This window comes from Acinonyx jubatus, chromosome C2 (assembly GCF_027475565.1).
Source record: "Acinonyx jubatus isolate Ajub_Pintada_27869175 chromosome C2, VMU_Ajub_asm_v1.0, whole genome shotgun sequence".
Taxonomy (NCBI): Eukaryota; Metazoa; Chordata; class Mammalia; order Carnivora; family Felidae; genus Acinonyx; species Acinonyx jubatus.
Window position 1 is genome coordinate 85,921,692 of NC_069384.1, and position 15,910 is coordinate 85,937,601.

Below are 15,910 nucleotides of genomic sequence, written 5' to 3' on the forward strand. Positions count from 1 at the left end.
CCCTCTCTCTCTTTCCCTCCCCCACTCATACTCTGTCCCTATCTCAAAAATAAATAAACATTAAAAAAAATTTTTTTTAAAGATAGCATTCTCTAGGACAGGAAAAGACAGACTGTCCAAAGAGGTTCCTCCTCTTTGGAACATCACAGGGAGAATAAATAAATACACACACACACACACACACACACACACACACACACACACACACACACAGAAACTATGGTAACCTTCTGACCCATGTGGAGACTCATGGCCACCAAAGGAATTCAGTCTTTCTATTATTAATAGATTAAATGTTGTATAGCTTTCTCTGCTATCCCTCTTCCTCTAGGGACCCATTTTAACTTGTAGGTAGGCAGCCTTCATTTATATTCTTTCTTTAGTACAACTCCATGTTCTCAAAAGCATAACAAAGGACAAAATCCCCAGCCCAATCAAGAAAAACATCCCCCTCAAAAGACAGAAAGAAACAAAGAAAGAAACAAACAAAGAAATACTTCCCCAAAAGTTTAAATACTAAAAACACCAACAAAAATCTTTAATAATTTGAAACAAATATATAAATAATATTTTTTAATCTATGGCAAGTAACAAAAAAATGCCACTCAAATACTAGCTGGGAGGTGAAAATGACATTCCCTAGGCACTTTCACTTTGGTTATTATTAACTAATGAAACAGTTTTGAAGACTTAAAGAGTTTAAGACTCTAATTATTTGAACTTTATTAGAAAATAATAAAATTGCCAGAACTGAACTGATGGCATTGGCTTAGGATTTTGAAATAAGTGAACATCACACAGCACTCTATAGTTCTTGTTAGGCTCATGCCATAATGAGAAATTAATGTTTCCTACCTCCAGTCATTAACTGCTCCAAAGATTTGGTCAGACATGATAGTTATTTTTTATCACAATGATAAAAACAGTTCTGTGAGTAACATATAAGAAATCTAAAAAGGAACTGTGACCCTTTTGGCAATCATGAAGAATTTATAAATGACATGAGACATGTAGTCATAGAAAAAAAATGTGAAATGGACTCAGGAAAGACCATCCTGAGATGTACTGAGTTGGCACAGGGGTTGGTGGGACAGGCTATTTCACAGCTGCTGTGGGCATCTCCAGAAGCTTCTCCTGCAGCCACCAAGGCATTATAGCTTCTTCTTAGGTAAACTAGTTTCACAACAGAAGAACAAAACACCCTCTCCTGCCTCTGTCCTTCCTCAGCCCCTTCCTACCAAGAACCTCATCCTTGCTTTGCCAAATCAATGTCTCCTCCCACAGAGGAAAGTTTTGTATTTGTTTGTTTGTACAGTGATCTGTTTCTTGGTTTGTCGCTGTACCCATGGAAACCCAGAATGGAATTTAATACGGGGCCCATTTTTACTACCCATGCCACCACAATGGCCTAGCTTGCATGGTCCAGGCTTCTTGGAAGAACTAATTCTAAGTTGTGACCTCAAGGTGAGTAGGAGTTTCTCACTGAACAGGTATATCCTTATTGGGGAGAAGGAAACCAGATGATCAGATCACATTGCCATTAAATACTTGAGTCCGCAACCTGCTTGGATTCCATGTGCACTAAGCAATATTCTAAATATAAGTCAGCTCCCCACAGGGAAGGAATGTACTGGTCAAGCCAACATAAACATCCCACTTACAGGCAGTTGTGGTTCTCACTATAAACTAAAAAATAAACACTTTCTTGTGAGTTGAATTAGCCTGGATGAACCCAGCGAATATGGAAATGGAACCCTTGGCAGTGGTACCTTCACCAGGAGGTGGCCACCGTAGACAGGGGGCACCATACCCTCCTAGGCCTCAATGTCCACAAGGCTCATCATCAGACATTAAGGCAAACTTCAGGTATGTTTTCATTAACTTATTTGACTTTAAAATAAATGAGTTATAGTTAGCAATCTATTAAACAGACTTAAAAGAAACTAAAATTGATACATCCGTAAACTAATATGATAATTAGACTAAAAATAATCATTGTGCAACACTGCATAAGGCAAGCAGAAATCAAACCCTGATCTTTCTTCAAAAAGTGAACATTATTGCAGGTGAATCAATTCAAGAACCCTCATCACAAGCTATATGATCTACATCGCTGGTTGTCTTATGCCTTCTATGATAGAAACAGAAGTACTTATTCAAATGTTCTCAATTACATGAGAGGAAAAACCCTGAAAGTTGTCCCTCCTCTACAAAAAAAAACAGGGGAACCCATGTGCCTCAGTCAGTTAAGCGTCTAACTCTTGATTTGGGCCCAGGTCATCATCTCCTGGTTAGTGACATTGAGTCCCGAGTAGGGCTCTATGCTGACAGCACAGAGCCTGCTTGGAATCTCTCTCTCTCTCTCTCTCTCTCTCTCTCTCTCTCTCTCTCTCTGCCCCTCCACCACTTGCATGTGCAGGCACGCATTCTCTTTCAAACATTTTAAAAAAAACAAAACAAAACCAAAAAAAGCACTTAACTGTGGCAGATAATGAATTAATATTCTTAGTAGCTAAAGAGTTTTTTTAAACAAATAAGGAACACCTACACATACACTACTAGAAAATCAACCAACAAAATTCACAAATAGAACTACAAATGGCCAAAATTACTATGAAAAATGTTTAGCCTTACTAGTAATGCAAAAGAAAACAAGATACAAAATTAGCAAAGGTTTTTAAAAGTTGTGACTACTTGAGGCACCTGGGTGGCTCAGTTGGTAAAGCGTCTGACTTCAGTTCAGGTCACGATCTCACGGTTCATGAGTTCAAGCCCCATGACAGGCTCTCAGCTGTCAGCGCAGAGCCTGCTTGGGATCCTCTGTCCTCCTCTCTTTCTGCCCCTCTCCTGCTTGCTCTCTCTCTCTCAAAAATAAATAAACATTTAAAAGAAATTGTGAATACTGAAAGTTGTCAAAGATTGGCTAAAATGAGTATTCTCATACCCTGCTGAGAGGTAAATTACTATGACTGTTTAAAAGAAATCCAGCAATTGAAAATGTAAAAGGATCAATCCTTGTCCATAAGAATTTATCCTAAATATATCATTAGACAAACATCCAAAGATTTCCATATATGTAAGGATACTCATCAGAATAGCAAAAAAATTATAACAACTCATAGGAGAATAGTGAAATAATTTATGGAACTATCATAGAATATTTATTGAAGAATATTTAATAACATGGAATATATACATATTTAATGTTAAATAGAGGAAAATAAGGAATAAAATTTTATACACTATGATTCCATTTTTGTGAAAATGTGGGGCAGGGGTTGAGGGTGCTGTTGAGTGTTGTGTAAGAATTGATCAAGGCCTTGGGGCACCTGGGTAGCTGAGTCAGTTAAGCTTCTAACTCTTGATCTTGGCTCAGGTCATGATCTCACAGTTCATGGGCTTGAGCCCCGCATCTGGCTCTGCACTGACAGCACTGAGCCTACTTGGAATTCTCTCTCTCTTCCCTCTCTCTCTGCCCCTCCCCGACTTGTGCACTCGTGTTCTCTCCCAAATAGATAAAATTTCTAAAAATGTTAATTAAAAAATTTTAAAGAAAGAATTTATCAAGGCCTTAAAACATGGAAAAAAAAAAGGAAATACCCAAATTGTTAGAAGTGATTTGCCAAATGGTATTACTAGTGATTTTTATTTACTTCTCTAAGCTTTTCTGTTTTCTAAATATGTTACACTAAATATCTGCTTCTTGTCTAATCAAGGGGCAAATATAAAACATTCCTTCCTCAAGCTGTAAGGAAAAAAGCTTTAGATGTACTCTAAATCATAGTTTGAAAGTAAGTGTCATGCAGAAAAAAGGCTTCTGGAAATTTAAAGATGCACAGAGAACAGAACCCCTGCCTTTATTATTAGCATACATTTAAATAGAATTTAATTATTTAAATACTTACATACCAGTTGGTTTATTTAACAAAAGTATTTGGGCATACCATGTGTAAGATTTCATACAGAACCCAAAGATGAGTAAGACAGAGCTCTGCCCTAAAACAACTGAAATTTGAGAACTAAGCCATGTATACAAATAGTTGTTAGTCTTAGGTTGTTCCGAGAACTGGACTTCTAATAACTGGTCTCATCAAAGCACTACAAAAAACAACACAGAAAGAAGACACATCCAAATTATTCTCCCCTTGCAATTTTGCCCATTAGAATTCCTACATTATAAACCCTTCCCTCTGTAGCCCCCTAAAAGGACAATGATGGTTGCCTCATACAGCAGTCATTCAACATAGGGAAGACCTGTAAGAAACTTGCTGTAACCCCCAACCCAAGTTCAGGTCCTGAATTTCTTCTTCAGATCCTAGAACTCTTAGGATTCAACCTGGCTTGTGGAGAGGTTTATCCATTTGCGGGAGGAAGGTTTGGGACCAGGAATTGGGACTTTTGCAGCTACTTATCTCTAATGAGTTAAACATTAGTCTACTAACTGTGGAAGCAGGAAAATAATCCAAAATGTGAATCAAAAGGTCTTGACATGACTAAACTGTCAGCCCTCAATTATAAAACAAATGAAAAACAAAACCTGTTTGATGGAAAAGGCATGGTAGACAAGAAGTATGCCACATTTGGTGAAAACACCCTAACCAATTAACTCTGAAGCAGGCTAACTCAGTCCTAGAAAGAGAACAGAAGAAAAGACAAATGTCTTTGTATGTCTCTTAAAAAAAATCATCTTACCTTAAAATGAAGAAGAAACAGAGACTAAAGCTTGGAAAGATGAAGAAGACTGACCTAGCTGTTGGTCCAGATCTATGCTTAGTAAACGTTTTCAATGACACTTACATGATGGATTCTAATGGCCATTGCTCAGTATTTAAGTTTCTTGTTATTGATCCTGATATGATTTCCCTTTTCCATCACAAAATGGTAGATGGAATTAACTAAACAAACGTGGCTAAAAAGTAACACTTGAGAGCATACAGTGTGAGAGCATAAAGACAGCCAACTCTGAAGCTGACAGTACAAGCAGGAACCAAATCCAACCCTTTTGCTGCCAGCTGATGTCACACAACAGCCTTTAAAACCCCTCTTCTCCATAATGAACCCATTTGTTCCTGAAATGATACTAACCCCTAATGAATTCTAGGGCTTCCCTCTACTATGGTTTGATTATCCCTGTTCACTTCACAGGTCTTGGTTCCTACCCCTGTCCTCTTAACCAAGAGATATACAAAAAGATAATAATAAGAGTGAACAGTAGCAACTAACTTTTATTAAGGCCTTAACTGTATGAACTGGGCTAAATACTTTATACACATTAGCCTCCCTCCCCTATGAGGGAGATGCCCTGATCATCCTCAAGATGAGGAACTTGAAGCTGAAAAGTATTTGAAAACTTGCCCAAGACGTCACAGCTAGTACGAAGCAGAATCAAGATTCAAACGTGAGCTATGTCATGGCCTCCACCCTCCACCCTCCACCCTGGGAATGAAGGCACTGGTTAAATGAAGACGGAGCCACTGCAAGTTCCCCAGGTCAGTAAAGGCACACTCACCTGCCCCGTCAGGAGTGATGGTTCCCAGTTTCACAGCCAGAGGGTAGCCCATGTCTCTGTAATGCTCCAGCGCGTGGCCATTGCCCCCAGAGCTGTCAAAGAACCATTTCCCACACAGCACGGAGCCATCGGTCAGATTCAACCAGAGGTTTTCCCGAAGGTCACACCTGGCACACTTCCAACCACTGAAAAAGTCATTGAAGAGCAGTTGGTATGGCCAGAACTCAGAGCATAGTTAGAAAATTAACATCTAAGAAAACAGAGTGTCTCAAGCTGGGGGTCACAGGAAACGGTCAGTGGACAACAGAAACCAGTGCTTCTTTCCTCCTTTTCTCCCTTCAAAATATTAATGTCACCCCTCTCAGAGCAGCAGGACCAATCAGTACCGTCTGCCTCCACAATGGGTTTTACCTTAGAAAACTGACACAGAACCTGAGGTTGGGAGGGGAGGTCATTTCCTTAAAATTCTGACGTGAGGGACACTAATAAATAATACGTAAATCTAAGATACTAAGGATTCCATGTATATAAACATGTAAAGTTCTAAAGCATTAGCCACACTTAATAAAACTAGTTTAAACAAATGCTACTACACAGTAAATCTGTATTAAGTAGAAAGAATGTCAACTTCACTGAAGGTTAAGTGTCGGGTATGTGCTAGGTACCTTCCAGAAGTTTGATCTCCTAATTCTAATAAACACCATTGTCAAAGGGAGAAACTGAGGCCCAAAAGTAGTCTGTCTTCCCTTAAGACCACACAGAATGGGAATTCAGTACAGGCAGTATTCAACAAGACTAGACACCCTCCTAATCCATCCACTCTTTGTCTCGAGTACCTGCCTCTGAAACACAACAGACCTGATAGGAGATGCTAATGTAGACCAAAGAACATTCCAGCCAAAAATGAGACAACCAAAGACTTTTATAAGTTGGGGTCCCCTAGAAGCAGACTCTGAAACAAAGATCTGAATGTAAATAGCTTGTTTAGGAGGTGATCCCAAGAAGTACTGTAAGAACATAAGACTGGAAAGGTCAGGAAGTCAGTCCAGGCATGTCAACAAGATGACCATCATGGGCAACTGGGGCTCAGTCCAGTTGGGGAACTCCAGGAGATAGGCCCACTCAAGGGGTAAGGGTCCAGGGTATTTATCCATCCACTCCACAGCCACTGGTTGAGGGTTTGAGGGCTGTTCCAGGAGGATAGGAAGGAACATTAACTCTGTGGCATTTCTTTCTAATTTTTTTAATTTTTTTTAATGTTCATTTTTGAGAGAGACAGAGACAGAGCATGAGCAGGGGAGGGGCAGAGAGACAGGGAGACACAGAATCCAAAGCAGGCTCTAGGCTCTGAGCTGTCAGCACAGAGCCTGACATGGGGCTCATACCCACAAACCACAAGATCACGACCTGAGCCGAAGTTGGATGCTTAACCACCTGAGCCACGCAGGCGCCCCAACTCTGTGGCATTTCTAACTGACACATGGCCAGGCCTACCTAGCCTCAAGCAGCCAGAGAAAGCCCTCAAGCAAAGAGTTGCAGGTACCTGCCACTGGAAACCTAGGGGTGGGATGGGCTCAGGGGTATGGGCTCGACATGTTCAGAATCCACAAAGGTAAAGATATTTTTGGAAAGAATTTTGAGCTTATTTTTAATCAAAGGCATCTGGTAAAAATATGTGTAACTGCTAATTCAGAGAAAAGGTAGAAAAGTAAATATTCCTTTGCCCAGTTTTAAGGGGTCAAGTTCCATTTCACCAGCTGATGCTCACCTTGGAGGAATCCTGACTCCATTGTCCAACTGGGTAAGGTTATTGGCATATTTGGATACTGGCAATTCATTTTCCCATGTGTCTGGGTCCTGCTTTCTATATGGAGATTTTGAGCTGAGAACTGCATCACAAGCAATTGTTACCTGTAAGACAAACCCAGGTATCATATGTAAAAACAGTTTGAGAGAACATCAACTTCTAGAAAACAAATTTAAAACTTTATTAATAAATACAGGCTAATCCAAGAAAATTCAAACAGCAGTTGCCATAAAAGCAAGATCCTAGTTAGCTAATTCCAGCACTTTCTCCATGAATCTAGCTAGGTTTAATCCCTAACCTGGAGTGTGCAATATTATTGATAATGACACAAGATAGCAAGAAACCAAATCCAGTTTGTAAACCCAAGCACAGGAGTCAGATTTAACGATTTCTTAGCAAGCTGAGTGAAAAGTATACGGCGAACAATTTACAAGAGTGACATTAGCTACAGGAATGCCTAGGATTTACCCAACTGGTGTGTTTTCCTCCTAACAAATATACACCCAGATATCCAATATCCTCAACTCATCACACAATGGCATGTGGTCAAGGGCATTTGAATGGAATGCAAGCAGCACAGCTCCATTTCTTAATCTGGTGCAAATGTGACCCTGGATGGGGACAGGCCTAGGTGTCTCTGTGCCAGATCAGTCGACATCATGAGCAAATCTGTGATGTCCAGCTTGGCACCAACTGACCACAGGGGAAGGGGATGCAAATTCTCTGCTTTCTCCCAAACCGTTATGATCCTGGACATATGCCTTATCACCACATTTGCCATTTACTTAATGCTATAAAAACTATCTCTAGCTGTCTTTAAAAACATATTCTGGTAGGAATGTAAAATAGTACAGCCACTTTGGCAAACAGTTTGGCAGCTCCTCAAATGGTTAAATATACCTAGGCATCAGATGGTTAAACAGAGTTACCATATAACCTAGCATTCAACTCCTAGGTATGTATTCTAGATAAATGAAAATATGTACCCATACAAAGACTATTGTACACATATGTCACAGAAGTATTATTTATAACATCCAAAAAGCAGAAACAACCCAAATTCCTGTTAATGATAAGTGGATAAATAAAATATCATATGTCTACACAATGGAAATTCAACAATGAAAAAGAATGAAGTCCTGATACATGCTACAACATGAGTGAATCTTGAAAATATATGTAAGGTTTAAAAAAGGCCAGCCACAAAGAACTATGTACATCGTATGATTCCATTTATATGAAACGTCCAGAACAGGCAGTTCCACAGAGACAGAAAGTAGATTAGTAATTGCCAGAGGCTGGGAGGGATGACAGGTTGAGGGGTGATGGCTGCGGGCTAATGAAAACATCCTACAAGGAGATAGTGGCGATGAATGCCCAACTCTGAATATAATAAAAGCCACTGAATGGTTTTAATGGGTTTTTTTTCAATTTAGGTTTGTATTCTACATCACTAAGATCCCACACAATTAGCTGAACTTCATGCAGAGTATTTTCCCCTGGGTGGCCCTAGAATTCATTAAGAGACAAGGAAGGAAGTTCCCTCAGCTGCCATCCACCCCCACCCAAACCATGAGCAATTCCAATCACTCCTACACGCAAACTCTATTTGGAACCTTCCTCTTCTCAACTTCAACCACACTCCTCTTGTCCCAGCCACTAAGACAGCTCACCCAGACGGCTACACAGCAGCCTCCTTGCAGTCTCCTTTCTCCTACTCCTGCCCCTCTTCTGCATAGCAGCCAGAGCGGTCTGCTGTGAACATCAAATCCTATCCTTCTGTGGCATAAAATTGCAAGGTACTACCAAGTGATGACACAGTCAGGAATAAGGAAGAGGTCTCTGCCTTCAAAAAAACTCATACTCCGGGGCGCCTGGGTGGCTCAGTTGGTTAAGCGTCCGACTCTCGATTCCGGCTCACAGTTCCTGAGATCGAGTCTCACATCAGGCTCTGTGCTGACAGCATGGAGCCTGCTTGGGATTCTCTCCCTCTCTCTCTGCCCCTCCCTGACTCATATGGGCTTGCTCTCTCTCTCACTCTCATTCTCTCTCTCTCTCTCTCAAAATAAATAAACATTTTTTTTAAAAAAAGCTTATACTCCATTACACGTCAGGCATCCATAAATATATCTAAACCTATTAAAGAGCTATTCCTGGGGCACCTGGTGGCTGTGTCAGTTAAGCGTCGGACTTTGGCTCAGGTCATGATCTCATGGTTCGTGAGTTCAAACCCCACATTGGGCTCTGTGCTGACAGCTCAGAGCCTGGAGCCTACTTCCGATTCTGCGTCTCCCCCCCTCCCCCCCTCATGCTCTGTCTCTCTCTGTCTTTCTCTGTCTCTCTCTCCCTCAAAAATAAACATTAAAGAAAAAATTTAAGAGATATTCCCATTCATCTCTCACTACAAACACTTTTATACACACAATTAGTCTTTTCTTTCAATTATCAAAATTCATCTCCCACTTCATTCCAGGAATGACCCTAGAAAACAGGGCTGAGGTCACCATAAACCCCCTTCCTGATTCTATGGGTTTGGACTGCCTTAACACTTCTGTGCTGCCTTAGCACTTCTAACTACACATCCGAATCTTTTTAGTCTGGTCTGTTATTACAATCTCTTTGTTGCTTCAACGACTACCTCAATCCCTTCCCTGTCCTCCTCTGAATCTTCTCCACCCCATTAGATCTTTTTAAAGTGCTCTGGTTTGCAATGCACAATAATGTTGACCAAGATTTGACTATAATATTCTCTCTTTTCTTTGAATACGCTTCTTGGTGACATTCAACAAAATTTCCTTAAACTTCTGGGCCACTATAAAACACTGATCTAGTGTTTTCAGAGTATCATCTGAAATCACTTAGTGACCGTTTGTATGGATCACAGCTGAAGATCAGAATCCATTATCCTGTAATTATACTATGAATTATCTTTCTCTGGTTCCCTGGATTTGTTGTCCAGAGTGAAGAGAAAGAACGTGATACTAGTCCTGGCTCCATCCCAGGTCTCCATAGGCTTCAAATTCAGTAGTGTTCTGGAACTGACTCAAACTGGCTTACAAAATTGATTGTTAAATTTTAAGAAATTCTGCAAGACGGTTCTTAAGCACAGCCATTAGTTTTGTAATTAAATTACAAAAACTTACAATTAAGTAAAATACATTTTTAAAAGGTAACAAATATTCAAAACTCTTCACTTCCTGTTCTACTATAACTTCCGATCTTCCGTGTGCTCTTGAGGTTATTTACATCTACGTTACGTGACTGGTGGAAATTCTGTTTAATGGTGTGCTACTGCGTGTTCTCTTTTCAACTCTGCATTCAGAGACATCATGTTAGCCTGAAATCAGCCATGGTGGGAATATTTACACCATGGAAATCATCAAACACTACAAAGCAGGGCTTTTCCCCCAGGGAGCTGGTTGCTAAATATTTACAAGCACACCACTGCTTGAGTTCCTGATATCTAAAATGCGGCATTGGATTTCAGGCTGTAAGATCCCTACTGAGCTTCAAATGCTATGTGTCTGTGAACTCTGCATCACTGAGAGGTGGTTTAACTGTCCGGGACCATCCAAGGAGTTCCTGTCTTAAACGCAATTTTTTCTGTGCTGAGAAGCTCAAAAGATGAAGCAAGAGTCATCTGGTTGGGTGATTTTGAGCTCAATAATGTTTGTAATTTAAAAGCTTAAAAAGAGAATATCAAACACCAATATGTAGCAGAAGCATAAAAAGAAAATACAGGAGCTAGGTTTAAATAAATAAATCCCATTATATAAATAAATAAATCCTATTATTTTACCATCAGATAAATACAGATGTTTCCTTCAATCTCTCCACCCCAACTTCCAAATAATCCTCCCTCTCCCCTTTTTTAAAAATTCTTTTTAAGTATTTCTTAATTCTAAAAGATTCTGTGTTAAAAATTATAACATTTATTGCTGGATTCAGATTCCTATGACACTTCAATTTTAACTAAAAGTATTCACACTTCAAATTATATTGTGAATACAGGAATAATTAAAAAACACTTAAAGGCTCTTTCATCAACTTTTTTCACAGACTTTTCCTTCTTAAGTGAGTGAGATCAAAGTATATTGTGAATATAAGAATAATTAAAAAACACTTAAAGGCTCTTTCATCAACTTTTTTCACACAGACTTTTCCTTCATAAGTGAGCGAGAGAAAAACTATTTCTCATGACATTTATTCACAATGTGCTTCTTTCTTTCTTTTCCAACAGCAGACATAAGAGTTTTATTAAACAAGGGCAGGCAGTAAGTACTCTCAGTATCATGGAGATACAAGCTTTAGTATATAATTTCAGGTAATGGGACGAGGTAAGACCATTTTGCCCACTCATATTTTATCCTTGGTAACAGCCACATGAGTCAACACAGGGAACTGGAGAAAGGAGAGGTAATTTAATTCTCTGTGCACTGCTAAACACTTTGCACTTAGCACTAAAAAGGATAGGTCACATATAATAATTAAAGGAAAGAACTACAACAGGTAAATACACAACATTTTCATTTCTGTGGTCTTGTATTTAGGGATAAAGTAGGTCAGGGGCAAAAGAGGTTGTATGGTAGAAACCTGGTCCCTAATGACATGGGAACCCCAAGCACAAACACCCTCCCCCTCCTGGCAGAGGCAAGTGAGCAGGTGGCTGTGGACACAGAGTCACACAATGTCCTGAAGATTCCGGGACCTAAACACCTGGCTTTTGTTCTGGAGTGTGAGGAGGGGAAAAAAAAGAACTAGCATACCTAAACTCAACTGACCCTGACCCCACTACTACTGGTGGCCAGGCTCTGACAATTCAGGGTATGCACAGATTGGAAAAGAGGAAAAGAAAGGGAAGAGAACAAAGCAGAGAAGGATGGGGTGAGGGAGACAATACAGGAAAGAACAGGAAACACAGTTGTGTCCTTGTAGGAAGGAGCTCCACGCCCCTTCACAGCCTCAAACTAAAACAGAACCTGGCTTCCTCACAACTGCTCAGGAAGATGAAAGTCATTCCACAAAAAAAAAAAAAAAAAAAAAAAAAAAAAAAAGGGAAGGGAAGAGCAAAGAAATCCACCACTAAATCTAAATGTTAAAACCTAGAAAGTAATCTTAGTCCTCATGAGGAACAAAACTTTCAAGGAGTCTCACATTACCACAGAGCTCCCGCAGACTTGTGATTTGTAAACGTTTGGTTATTTTTATAATCGTGTTGCGGTTGTTTTGGCAGAGAAGTCCTTATTTCTCCCCCAAACAAAATCTCACACAGAGGGCTAACATGCAGAAGATATAAAAATATAGCCACTCCTCTCATGAGAAGACACCCCTCTCCAGCAGCCCCTGCATATCTCAGGGGCACAGTGTGAAAATCTAAGCAACAGACTGTGAACTACAAGCAGCAAGAAGCCAGCTCGCCTGGCGGAGGCCAGCCCACCTTGGTGGGGAGACGGGGGACCAGCTCACGGAGCAGGAGTGGGGAGCCAGGCCACCTGGGGGGAGGCCAACCCAATGTTTGTACAGCACCGGGAGTAACGCACAGCAAAGGGTATCTGGCCCAACACTACTGAGACCTCACCCTGCAAGACCCTTTCACAGAGAAGAAGCAGTATGCTCATGATCGTGCTCATTCTCCTCTTCTCTCATTCAACCCTCCTTCCCCACCTCCACATGCACACACACCGCACACGCACACACACCTGACACAGAGAGTCACGCGCATCTAGCTAGCAGCCGTGCACACTCACTGACCAGGGCTGGTAACTCCTCAATATTTGGTAGTGCTATTTCATAGTGGTCTGGGAATATAACAAGTTTGGCTTCATCTTCATATTCATAATCGTCGCTATTTAAATCGTCATCAGTATCTAGATCTGAGGAGAAAACAAAAACAAAGAACAAGAAGTGAAGAGAAAACATTCTACACCAAGGCAGCACTCACTGGGAAAGCCAGAAATCCACAGCAGTGACAAACAAAGGTCATGACATTTACGATTCCCTCCTCTGACAACCATCCATCTGCCCCAAACCAGGAGTAAATGTAGGTCTACCATCTTTCCTAAGTTGTGAATACTTACTAATAAGTGACAGATGTATAAAGACTGAGTCCTATCATACAGCTTTACAATTAAAATAGATACACGTGCTAGATATTCAATTCTTAAAGATTTTTAAAGGAATAAATTGTTAATTATGATTTGCCGGGTACCAGGCTCCTGATTGTGTAAGAATGGGTTGGAATGTCTTTCGTAACACTGTAAGATGGAAGAAAGCACAGGATTTCAGAAGTGATAACCCAAGGTTCGATCCCAGCTCCAAAATTTAATGTACCTTTGAGCAAGTCACAAACTCTCTAAACCTTAGTTTCCTCACGTGTAGAATGGAGATAACAGCTCTTACCTCACACAGTTTATACAAGGGTATGTAAGAAATTGTAGACAAGAGATCAGGCACATAACGGGTAGTCAATGAATGAGGGCTATTTTTTAAAAATAAAATGTCAACCTCCCTCTCTCTGTCTCCGTCTCTCTCTCTGTCCCCTTCCCCCTCTAGGAGTTATTAAAATACTGCATTGTAAACCAGAGGGGAAAACTCCATAATATAACTAGTCCTGTTGTCCTCAGGCTGTGCAGAATTTCCAGTAAGAAAACTGAGCTCCTCTAGCCTGTTATTTATCAAGTCATCACCTATCTGCTTGGCTAATCTCTGCTAAAGGTTAGGTGAAGGCTTAAGGAAATGTCTTGTCACAGTATTTCCTTGGACATTTCAGCCTTACATTCACATGGATGCCAGGATCCCAGATCATGTTTGTATATTTAGATGTTTGGAACTATGGTGACAAAGAGCGACTGAGCCATATTCCACTCACACCACACATAAACAGGTACACAAACATGGGTCTATAGATAGGAAGAAGTTATTTTCCCAGACGAAGCAGCTGCCTGAGAACCAAAGGATCTAGGTTCTGTTATTACCTTCTTGTTTGCCTCCAATCACAAACTTAGTATCTTTTTGTATACAGTGCTGCTCCTGAATTCTCAAAAGGAAGGCAGTGTTAAGCGGAAAATGAGATACAGGGAAACACAGTCTCAATAATTTTTAATAAAAGGTCCAAATACTAAGAATCAGAAATATCAAAATAACCAACATTATTAGATAGCTATAAGAGTTCAAGTTGACAAAAAGCAATGTCAAAGATGATTCTAAGAATTTAAGAAGTCACTAAAGGCATTATTTGCTAGATGGAATGATGCCCAATTCATGAATTATTTAATAAAAGCAATTAAATCTTCAAATTTTTTTAAAGTCACTAAAGGCATTTATTTAAAGTCACTAAAGGCATTTATTTAAAGGAAATGATTCACAGACATTCTACATGTAATAAAAATTTGGATGCCTCAATATCTATAATTTTAAAAATTAGAACCTAAATGTTCAAGGAGAATGGTGTTGAACCCAACAGAATATTATTTAAATATTTATTTAGACTACGTAGAAACATGGAAATATTTATCCTATGGCAATATTAAAAATACAAAATTCATCTTCATGGTAATGACAGCTTTGTAAAAGTTATGCCCACAGACAAGCAATAGAAGGAAACCTGAACAAATGAAAACAGTGAGTGTGTGGGCTTTTTTCTATTCTTTTTAATCTTTATTATATCTTTTATGACAATTTTAAGGAACCAAAGTACAACCCTTTTGTTTTTGTGTACATATTTGGCTCATATAACATATTATCTAAGTGCCTCTTGTCCACAGAAAACACACTCACCGAATGCTAAGTCAAATCTTACCTGGCCAAACACAATGACAAACTAAATCCAAAAAAAAATCCTGCTCTGTCATTTACTAACTATGTAATCCTGGGCAAATTCTTTCCAAGTTCATTTTCCTCAGGAGCAAGCTATGAATAATGTTATGTACCCCCAAAAGATTGTTGAAAAGATTAAACAAGATAAGGTTCTAAGGCATCTCATATAGGATCTGGCAGGTATTAGGGGCTCCACAGATAGCAGCCGCCATAATCACCATCAACACCTTCTCTACATTCCTGACAACCAACATAATCAAAAGTACTTCCCCTTCCCTTTGGTTACCCAGCTGCAAAGCAATCCTGAAATAAGTTTCAGAAAGACCATGACATCACGTGGGGATCCTTCTATGAAATCTCAGTATGGAGAAGATATGAACTTCAAATGCTTCCAGACTGTAAGCTGCCACAGCAGGAAACCAGTCTTATTCACTTTACATACCTCCAGCCCCGGCACAGCACCCAGCACATAGCACACACTCAGTAAATGTCTGTGAAAGGAGACTCCAGGAAGTTAAAGACCCCAATATGCTACGGACAATAGCTAAGCAAGAGCATCAGAAGGGTAGTTGTGGGTTCGGGGTTTATTTAATTGGTAATTGATATGTGTTTAACAATAAGCAAAACTGCTGTTGTGCAAAAAGCAGAACTTTACTGGGCTTTTTTTTTTCTTCTTCTAAGTAGGCTTCACGCCCAATGCAGAGCCTAAACTCATGACCCTGAGAGAGCAAGACCTGAGCTGAGATCGAGTCAGACACTTAACTGACTGAGCCACCCAG

General features: G+C 39.9%; 1 protein-coding gene across 2 annotated transcripts in view; it reads right to left on the reverse strand.

The window, feature by feature from the left end:
- USP13 (ubiquitin specific peptidase 13) overlaps window positions 1-15,910 on the reverse strand; it is a 117,970-nt gene that overhangs the window by 61,213 nt on the left and 40,847 nt on the right. For both annotated transcript variants that reach the window (XM_027061383.2, XM_053221184.1), the window contains exons 4-6: window positions 13,068-13,189; window positions 7,278-7,420; window positions 5,510-5,694 (exon numbers count right to left, since the gene is read on the reverse strand). In XM_027061383.2, coding sequence (XP_026917184.1) covers window positions 5,510-5,694; window positions 7,278-7,420; window positions 13,068-13,189 — 450 coding nt within the window. The remainder of the gene's footprint in view (window positions 1-5,509; window positions 5,695-7,277; window positions 7,421-13,067; window positions 13,190-15,910) is intronic.